Source organism: Rutidosis leptorrhynchoides, chromosome 3 (genome assembly GCF_046630445.1).
Source record: "Rutidosis leptorrhynchoides isolate AG116_Rl617_1_P2 chromosome 3, CSIRO_AGI_Rlap_v1, whole genome shotgun sequence".
Classification (NCBI taxonomy): Eukaryota; Viridiplantae; Streptophyta; class Magnoliopsida; order Asterales; family Asteraceae; genus Rutidosis; species Rutidosis leptorrhynchoides.
The window spans coordinates 67,287,800-67,298,895 of record NC_092335.1 but is presented as its reverse complement, the minus strand read 5'-3'; the positions used below and the strand labels follow the sequence as shown (position 1 = coordinate 67,298,895).

The window sequence follows — 11,096 nt, the reverse complement described above, 5'->3', positions numbered from 1 at the left end:
GCCAAACCGCGTGTGTTAAAGTTGTTCATCTAGCTTTTAGCTACGTTTTGATTGTGGCGGTATGTCCTAACTTTGATTTTCTTACTTTAATTTATATAAGGGTTAGGGTTTGGGTTAGTGATGAACATAAAACCCATATTTGGTGATTTTGGGTGTTCTTGGGTAAGATTGAGTCATGAGGACTTAATAGTAACTAACCTAGGGTTTCAAAAGGTTAATTGGTGATTATGAGTCTTAAATGGATAGTTAATCACTAGCACACTTTGTTGTTCTTGTAATTGGGTGTATTTGGGTTGTGAATGACCCAAATGGGTGTGTTGACCTCGGAATGGGTCAAAAGAGTTTTGAATGACCTAGTGATGTATAGTTGGGTTATTTAATGCCATGGTCACTAGTTTTAGTGATTGTTGGTAGGTTTGGGCCAATGATTGGTATTATGAGAACAAAGGTTGAACACTTACACTAAGCGGTCTATTTGGGCGGGTTAAGAGTCCCATTAGATAAGTGTTGATTGTATGTTAATATCATAGGTGATTTCGTTGACGGATGAAGATCTTGTGAGCTTACCTTCGTTTTGGATACAAGGTAAGTGGAATGATTATATGCGTATGTATATAATGTATTTATTTGTATGCTATGGTATGAACCAAAGAGCTGGTAGTGCCATAGTATGTGCGATTGTGCTATGATGTGAACCAAAGAGCACGTAGCATCATAGTACGTGTGTTGTAGTGCGAACCAAAGAGCCGGTAGCACTACGGCACGAGTTGTTAGAGTGTGAACCAAAGAGCCGGTAGCACTTTAGCGCGAGTATGACTCGGGTTGTTATATGAACCAAAGAGCCAGTAGCATCATAACTAATGTGTATGGTGTGAACCAAAGAGCCGGTAGCACCATGACGCATGAATCGTTAACCATGGTTGTGTATTGCATTGTAGCATATTATTATGTCGATTATATGTTATTGATTATGCTAGTTGCGGTTTTGGAGATTATTAGCTTCGTACTTGAGATGGTATGCTAATTGTATTGCTAGCATGTATGCGGTATGTGTGTAAGTGATTGAAAGTAGGTATATTATATATGTATGTGTATAATTATTGCATTCACTAAGCTTTGCTTACCCTCTCATTGTTTACCTTTTTATAGGCTCCGGCGTGGACAAGGGTAAGCGCGTTCGTTTGGATTAGAGATCCCGCTTTGTTTTGATAGGGGACGCTTTTTGGATGTGTTAGCTTTTGAAGTTTGACCGAGATTTGGGTAGTTTAACCCCCAAACATCATGCTCTAGTGTCGTTTGGAATTTAAACTAGTGTGGTCGAAACTTACATTTTGTATGAAACTCGTATTTCGGCCATATGTGGGCCCGGTTCATAGAACTTGTTTTATTATTGAAACGTGTTAGTTTTACATATTAGAACATGTTGTGAAAAGCGTTTCATCTAAATATGTCGGGAAGTGGGAGATCTTTATTTGAAAATTGACAAAACCGGACAGAAGCTGAATTGGCCTGTGCGCGCCGCGCACCCTAAGGTGCTGCGCGCCGCGCACTACACTGTATTTAAAAAAAATTATTTCGCATGTTCGATTGTATAACGGGTTGGGTTGTTACATCTAGGAACCTGAGAATAAACATGCTTAAAAGTTTCAACACAAAGGTTGGTGAGTTCATAGCTTTAATGTTGCGCATAATCTGTATATAAAGGTGGATCACAAGATTTCAGTTGTGTCATCCAGAAACGTTTATCAAAATATTCTACAAGATTGAGCACCCTGGTAACTAAGCTTTAACGTTATAATAAGTACCCATGTTTTAACATACATGCAACCAACATGTACAATACACGCAATTCAACGTGTACTAACCTCAAATAGCATACGTCTGTTTTATAGTTCAGGATAGGGTTTCTATACCTGGAACAAACGGGGATGTCAAGCCCTATGGATCCATATACCACTATTCGCGCCCACTAGTTCTTATAACCGGCAATTACTAGTTACCAAAGCTAAGGGATTTTCGGTTCAAACTCGGTGTAGAATTTAGTATGTACTTGTATCCATTGCGTTTAAAATAAAGTGCATGTATTCTCAGCCCAAAAATATAGATTGCAAAAGCAATTAAAAAGGGAGCATATGAAACTCACCTTAGCAGCACATAAGGTCATTCACCGAAATGTGACCGAAACTCGAAATGCAAAATAACCGTAGATCTCAACCTAGAGAACATATGTTGGTCAATACATGTCTAACAAGCTAGGTCGGGTCATAGTGTATCACAATCCTAATGCTCGAGACAGACATGCAAAAGTTAACAAAAGTCATCTCAAAAGTCAACCTGACCCAATATGATCTTTAAATCTATACATGTTTTTATGTCACATAGTTTTCCAATACTTGTAAAATTATATTATAGTGTTTATAAAGCTTTAAAACATGATAAGACATTCAACTTTGACAATTGTTTAACAAAACGAGACGTGTCTTATATAAGAGTTCATTTACTCCACTATTAATATCTAAAAATTCAAATTATCAATCTTATAAACAAGTTGTTTAAATATTAATTGCAGATATAAAAGCAATTTTAATTAAATTCAATTATAATTCAGTTGATCATATATTTTAATTCGTTCATCGAAATCACGCGATTTCTAAATGAAAAGTTATTAATTTTTCGCCAGATTTTCAATAACATGCATATCATATACCTTATATCAGTAGTATATGTATTAAATTCGTGATTCATCATAAAACTATCTAACGACGAAATTTAGTGTACAAGCATGCATAAACATATATACTCGAGCACTAGACATGGATACACTATCAATATATAAAAGATAAGATATGAATGCTCACGTATCAATATTGTGATTCAATATTGTAGGAAAGTACGTAGACGCAACGGAGATGATAAACACTAGGTTTGACTTGTGAACAATACCCACGAATATTACCCATAACCTCCATAGCTATAACTCATAGTTTCCTTAGCTCTATCCCGCTCGAAAAGCTTGTTTTGAAATCGTTTGGGCATAACCTCGTCGTAATATTTTATGTATAATAATACTAATAATAGTACTCCTAACTATAAGATTAATAATAATATTAATCTTAATAATAATAATAATAATATAAATAAAAATAATAATATAAATAATAAATATAATACGGAGTAATATATATAGATATTGATATGTGTGTGAGAATCAAACTGAATTCGATCGCGTTTTATAGACTTGGCCAATCCAGAGGTGCCATGTGATCGCATGGCACCCTAGGCCATATCCCATGCGATCGCATGGGATAGTTTTACAGCTCACAAAATTTTGTTTCTTTGTTCATCGACATAATTTTATAATATATATAATTTATATTAATTATATATATATATTATATTATATTATATTCACGTGTATAGGTGACTTGTAATTTTAGTTCCGATTACTTGTACGTTGTCACTTGACTTATGTCCCGGTTTCGGATTTTCGAACGTTACTTCGTATGCTTTAATAACTTGTACTTTACGTTTCGTGACGTGTACCTTGATCAAAATATAGGCTTACATTACCAATAACTATATTACCTGAAGTGTATCTTGTGCGTTCGAGTATTTTGGTCATTTGCGTCTATAAATTAACGTCTTAATATATAATAATATTATCAAAACGTTTTATATCTAAGTTAATATTATATTTTATAACATTTGTAAAATATACGTACATTTTCATTTTAAAATAGTGTTTTACTGTAGCAAAATGATTTTTACTGTAGCAAATAGTGGTTTTTGAAAACACTGTAGCTTTTCGGGTACTGTAGCAATTCGAAAATACTGTAGCAAATTAGTGTTTTACTTGTTCATCTTAAACGTTTTAGTTAACTTATCTAAATATCAATCGAATCAATAATCGAATGTTACTATCGTTTACTAAATAACTTGAAATTATATATATGTATATATCTTTATTTAATATACATAAATCAGTTTTTAAATACACATTGCAAGTTACTTATAATTAATTTTAATAATTAATATTCCAACTTATTGTATATATATATATATATATATATATATATATATATATATATATATATATATATATATATATATATATATATATATATATATATATATTACAAATAGATGTTCGTGAATCGTTGGTCAATAGTCAAAGGTTAACTGAATATATAACATTAGTTCAAAAATTTTGAGAATCAATATTACAGACTTTGCTTATTTTGTCGAAATCATATAAAGATTAAGTTTTAAATTTGGTTGGAAATTTTCGGGTCGTCACACCGACCGACCCTGACACATATAGTTTTCTTCATGATCATATCTCTATTCTACCTACTAGTGTATCACATATTTCCAGTTCCTTAAACTCACCTCAATATACTCCACCTCTTTCTCCCATGACCCCTCACTCATCTATAAGCCAAAATACACCTTCAGACCAAAGCTCTTCTACGGACCAACTACCTTCCACTATATTGCAGTCCCCTTCTGACTCTCCTATTTCTATCAATATATCTCAACAACCTTCTGAGCCGAGTCACCCAACACAATTATCTCCGACTAATACCAATTTTACACCTTCAGCCACTAGCTTGCCCACTCATAACACAACTAATTTCCCTACTACGCAAACCATGACTACCCGTGCTATGTCCGTAATTTATAAACCTAAAGCTCCCTTTAATCTATCGCTTTCTACTTCTCCTTCTCCCATTCCAAAAAATCCCAAAGATGCTCTTAATGACCCGCATTGGAAGCAAGCCATGACCGACGAATTTAATGCCCTTATTAAAAATGGGACTTGGGATCTTGTACCACGCGACCATAGTATACATGTTATTAGATCTATGTGGATTTTTAAACATAAATTTCTTTCTGACGGTTCTTTTGAGCGTTATAAGGCTCGTTTGGTTGGTGATGGCAGGTCACAACAGGTAGGTGTTGATTGTACTGAAACATCTAGTCCGGTGGTCAAACCTGCAACAATAAGACTCGTGCTTAGTCTCGCACTCTCCAACGCCTGGGCTATTCATCAACTGGATGTGAAGAATGTTTTTTTACATGGCAACCGTCAAGAAACAGTTTATATGCATCAACCTATGGGATTTCGGGATTCTACTCATCCAGGATATGTGTGTCACTTGAAAAAGTCTCTGTATGGCTTAAAACAGGCACCTCGTGCCTGGTATCAAAGGTTCGCGAACTTTCTTGGCACTCTCGGATTTTAACACAGTCGATGTGATTATTCTCTATTTATTTATAAAAAGGGACATGACACTGTGTACATCCTACTGTACGTAGATGATATTATTATTACCGCCTCGTCTGATTCCTTGCGACAACATATAATACATCAACTATCATGTGAATTCTCTATGAAAGATATAGGTCGTTTGAGTTATTTTTTAGGTATCTCTGTTACACACACCTCGAGTGGTCTCTTTCTAAGTCAAACAAAATATGCTCGGGAAATTTTGGAACGCGCAGACATGATCTATTGTAAACCTTCGAAAACGCCAGTTGATGCTAAGTCGAAACAAGGGTCCAATTCTGGAAACCCATATTCTGATCCTTCTTATTTTAGAAGCTTAGCCGGGGCCTTGCAATACTTGACTTTTACTCGTCCCGACATATCCTACGCGGTTCAACAAATATGTCTTCACATGCATGACCCACGCGATGGACACATGGCATCATTAAAACGTATTCTTCGGTACATTCAAGGAACTCTTCATTATGGCTTACACCTTCATAAGTCGCCTGCACACACACTTATTTCCTACACTGACGCTGATTGGGCCGGGTGCCCAGACACACGTCGTTCTACTTCTGGATATTGTGTCTATTATGGTGACAATCTTGTTTCATGGTCATCCAAGCGACAACCCACTCTATCCCGTTCTAGTGCCGAAGCCGAATATCGTGGAGTTGCAAATATTTGTATCGGAATCTTGATGGCTACGCAATTTACTACTCGAGTTACATCGTCCCATTCATAAAGCTACTATTGTGTATTGTGACAATGTTAGTGCTATTTTTCTCTCTAGTAATCCTATTCAACATCAGCGCACTAAACATATCGAACTCGACATTCACTTTGTACGAGAAAAGGTCACCAAAGGTCAAGTCCGCGTTCTACATGTTCCATCACGCTATCAAATCGCGGATATTTTTACCAAAGGCTTACCTAGGGTTTTATTTCAAGATTTTCGTGCCAGTCTCAACATCCGTGATCCTCCCGTTTCGACTGCGGGGGTCTATTAGACAATACTTGATAGCCAAGGAATACGTATTAGCCAAGGAACTTGTTTCCTTTTATAAACAATATGTATCTAGAACTATTGTATAGGAGTTGGAATACGTTTACGTTTCCTAATTAAAACCCAAGGGTTTTCATGTATAAATAGGGGTCTTGATCAATGTATACATCAACGAATTGTATTCTCATATTCTTATAATCTCATCTTTTTCACAGACATGATCCACATATATTTAGACAAAACATCTTAAAAAAGAAAGAGACCTTAGTGTCACGTTATTCTTCAAAAATTTGAACTATGTTTACGACTGAATTATTATACGGAGTAGGTTCCACCAATTAATTTATTTCTCAGTTAACCAAATACATTCATATGTTATTTTGAACTATTTTCAATAAATATAATATCAATATCAATGTAATTGAATTGTATCGGTTCAACTAGATAGTCAATGTATGTTAATTGCAGATCGTGCAAACGTATCTATATCAATTATAATTGTTAAAATCATCTCATTTTTTTTTTATAATTAAATTATGTTCTTAGCAAAAATAATTAAATTAAATAAATAAATAATACTAGTAACAATTTCAATTTCAATTTCAATTTCTTATAAAATAATGATTTCTGAGAAACTTCTGATCACAAGTTGATAAATTCTGCCTATTGTCTAATTGAGAGGCTGTGAAAGTGCCAACCAACACTTCAAAATTTTAACTACACCTCCATTAATCTCCCATCATACAGAAACTTCAACCAAATTTCAATACCAAATCACCATTTTTATCCTCTGCTCAATGTTTCAGGTACATACCCTTATCCATATTCTATCTTTTACATCAAACTTTATTGCTTTAATTCATATGACCTTTGTATAAACAATGCTTTATATCTCAATTCCCAATTTTTCACCTTTTAATTTGTAAAAAAACAATGCAAGCTCTTAGTGTATGTCCATCCAAGACTGATTCTTTATTAAATCTTGAATCCACCCCTCATTTTGTGAAGAGAAAAAGTAGAAATACTAGTTTATCAAGGGCTTTTAGAAGTGGGTTTGTTTGTAAATGCAAAAAAGTTAATATCTTTGTGTTTTGGAACCCAAATAAGCAGTCAATTGGTTCATCTTTTATCCCTTTAGCTTTAGCATTTGAAGAACAAGTAGTCAATAAATTGGTAAAAGAGGGTGATAGTAAGGTTCTTGACAATATTAATCTTGATACAGTAAAAAAGGACAATAATTTACCACTTGAATCTAGTAAAAGTGATGGTGAAACTAAGAAAAAAAGGGTTGATACTCGAGTGTTAGCTAAGACCTTACGAGATGCTAAAACCGCAAACGATGTAGAAATCGTGCTAGGGGAAAATAGTGATCTTCCCTATCAGGTTTACAGTACGATAATTCGAGCATTTGGAAAAGATAAAAAGGTGAATGCAGCTATTGCCCTTTTCGAATGGCTTAAGTTGAAGAAGCCCGGCCCGAACCTTTTTGTTTACAATAGTCTTTTGGGTGCTATGAAACAAGCAGAAGAGTTTGATAATGTAGATAAGATCTTAAATGATATGATAATTGAGGGTATAATTCCTAATGTTGTTACATACAACACATTAATGGGTATATACTTGGCTCAAGGGCTCGAAACGAAAGCAATCGATCTTTTTTATGATATAGAAACAAAGGGTTTATCGCCATCTCCGGCTTCATATTCTACTGCATTGTTGGCTTACAGAAGAATGGAAGACGGTTTTGGTGCGCTTGAATTTTATGTTAATTTTAAAAACAAGTACGAAAATGGTGAAATTGGGAAGAACAATACGAATGAAGATTGGGAAACTGAGAGTAAAAAGTTAGAAGATTTTGTGGTTCGAATTTGTTATCAAGTTATGAGAACATGGCTAGTAAGCAGTGAGGATTCGAGCCATAAAGTGTTGAGACTTTTAACTTGTATGGATCAGGCTGGGCTTCAAACGGGTCGGTCTGAACATGAACGGCTCATATGGGCCTGCACGCGTGGGGACCATTATGTGGTGGCGAAAGAGTTGTATAAAAGAATAAGAGAACATGATTCGGATATTAGTTTATCGGTTTGTAACCATGTGATTTGGTTACTTGGTAAAGCGAAAAAATGGTGGGCCGCGCTTGAAATATACGAGGATTTGTTGGATAAAGGACCAAAACCTAATAACATGTCGTACGAACTCATAGTTTCTCATTTCAATTTCTTGTTAACTGCAGCTCGAAAAAAGGGGATTTGGAAATGGGGGATTCAGTTACTTGATAAAATGCAAGAAAAAGGGTTAAAACCGGGAAGTAAAGAGTGGAATTCGGTTCTTATTGCTTGTTCGAAAGCTTCGGAGCCTTCGGCTGCAATTCAAATCTTTACGAGAATGATAGAAAACGGTGAAAAACCGACAATTATATCTTACGGGGCGCTTTTAAGTGCGTTGGAAAAAGGAAAGTTGTATGACGAAGCGTTAAGGGTATGGAAACATATGGTCAAAATGGGGGTCAAACCGAATTCGTATGCTTACACAATCATGGCGTCGGTTTATGCTGCACAAGGGAAGTTTAATATCGTCGAGTCAATAATTCGTGAAATGCGTGTTACTGGAGTCGAGTTAAATGTGATCACTTTCAATGCGATTATTAGTGTGTGTGGTCGAAATGGTATGAGTGGGTCCGCGTACGAGTGGTTTCAGCGTATGGAGATTGAGAAAATCGAGCCTAATGAAGTTTCATATGAAATGTTGATCGAGGCGCTTGTGAAAGATGGTAAAGCGAAGGTGGCTTATGATATGTATTTGAAGGCTCGGGCTAACGGGCTGACGTTAGCGACCAAAGCTTATGATATTATAGTCGAGGGCACAATTGGTAGCGACGTGACTGTCGATTTGAGCTTGTTGGGGCCTCGGCCCCCACAAAGGGTGCAACCGTTGCCGGAAAGTAAGAAAAGGGTGGAGATTGAATATGATATAGATTTTGGTGATGTTTCAAAGAGTACACCATTTGAGTTAGATCAATAGTAGATGTATATGATTGATAACTAAGCATACAGATTTAATATATAAATAAATGTTATTATTTGGGCTTTTTGCATCTGTTTTCACTGTTTATTTATAGTATGAGTTAAATAACTTTGATAGTCAACTAATTTACGACAGATATGTTTTTAAATCTAAGATTTCTTGTACTAAAAGAATTTGCGTGTCTGTCTCTGTATCTCCATTGGCTAATCATCATTAATGTACACGGTACACCACAACCTATGTGAGCAAAGCCGGAGACAGGGGATGTTTAGGGATGCTTTGCATCCCGCGGAGACAGGGGGATATTTAGGGATGCTTTGCATCCCCCAACTCTTCAAATAAGCGAAATATATTGTGTTAAAAATTGTATATTAGTTGAAAATATCCCCTAACAAATAAACATAAGCATCCCTTAATTCATCCCCTATCCGTGAATCATCAAATTTTGCCCCAAAACCTACATATTTTGTCCAAAATCATCAAATTTTGCTCAAAAATCTCCAAATTTACCCTAAAAACTTCATAATTTGCCTAAAAACCTCCATTTTTTCCCCAAAACCTCCATATTTTGCCCAAAAAAATTGCTAGGTTTTTTTTTGCCCCCGATGAAAAAAAAAATACTGCTTCCGCCACTGTTCGTAAGCATCCCCTATTCTGTATTCCTGGCTTCGCCTAGTTTGAGTTTCAACAAAATTAGTAAAGCACTTTTTTTTTACGGCGAAAAAATTGAATGTATTGCTTGAAAGATCTTCATCAAAACAACGAAGATGCAAATACAAAGTACAACGACGTCTAACTAAAGTTATGACTAAATTGGTAGCATATCTTGAAGACTGATTCTTATATATATATATATATATATATATATATATATATATATATATATATATATATATATATATATATATATATATATATATATATATATATATATATACTAGTAAAATGACCCGTGAAATCACGGGTTCGTTTAAACGAAACAATTTAATGACATGTTTTAGGTATTAAGTGAATGTAAATGTTGAATTCATTTATTTTAATGACCCGTTTGACTAAGAATCTTGTCGTTATTTTTACAAATATATAGAGACAAGTATTTTCGCATACATATGTAACGTAATTAATTTCGTAAAAAGAATCCATATTTGAATATTAATAATTTAATAATAATTTTATAATTATTATATTAAAAGTAAACAATAATAAATAAAGTTCCCTCAAAGTTGAGTATTTATATTTTTAATAATAATAATAATAATTAATAATAATAAATGCCTTTTAAATTTTTTTAGAAAATTAAAATTACAATTTAAGAGAGATTAGTATTTCCTTTTATAAAAAATTTCCTATTATTTTTTTAATTAAATTAATATATAATTATGACATCATCATTATCAAAATTAAAGCGTGATTAAAGATATATATAGATAATTGATTTATTATACGTGATTGTAGATTTGATAATTTAAAAAAGTGTGATAGGTTATTTCGAATTGTGATAGTTTCAAAGTGTGTAAGCTGTTATTTAAAAATGTGAAGATGTGATAATTTCAAATGTTGTTATTTATAATTATAATTAAACAATGTTGAGATATGTTATTTCAAAATTAAATCACAATATTGGCGTGGCCAGCTATTGTAGATAAGAAGTAATAATGAAAATGACGATTTTTTTAAAAGAATTTAGATTTTAATCTTGCTTAATTATAGCTATATTAGCTATATATCGTTTCATTGTAACCCTAATTTTTAGATTTACAAAATTAATTCTGGAATTCCAAAATCACGTCATTT

General features: G+C 33.9%; 1 protein-coding gene across 1 annotated transcript; it reads left to right on the top strand.

Moving 5' to 3' along the window:
- Window positions 1-6,981: 6,981 nt before the first annotated feature.
- Window positions 6,982-9,409, top strand: LOC139896269 (protein LOW PHOTOSYNTHETIC EFFICIENCY 1, chloroplastic). The gene has a single exon (XM_071878867.1). It carries the CDS (start codon window positions 7,212-7,214, stop codon window positions 9,297-9,299), a length of 2,088 nt encoding a protein of 695 aa, XP_071734968.1. The 5' UTR covers window positions 6,982-7,211; the 3' UTR covers window positions 9,300-9,409.
- Window positions 9,410-11,096: the final 1,687 nt, after the last annotated feature.

Coding starts and splice junctions, on each gene's coding strand:
- LOC139896269 (XM_071878867.1), top strand. CDS start 7,212: ATGCAAGCTCTTAGTGTATGTCCATCCAAGACTGATTCTTTATTAAAT.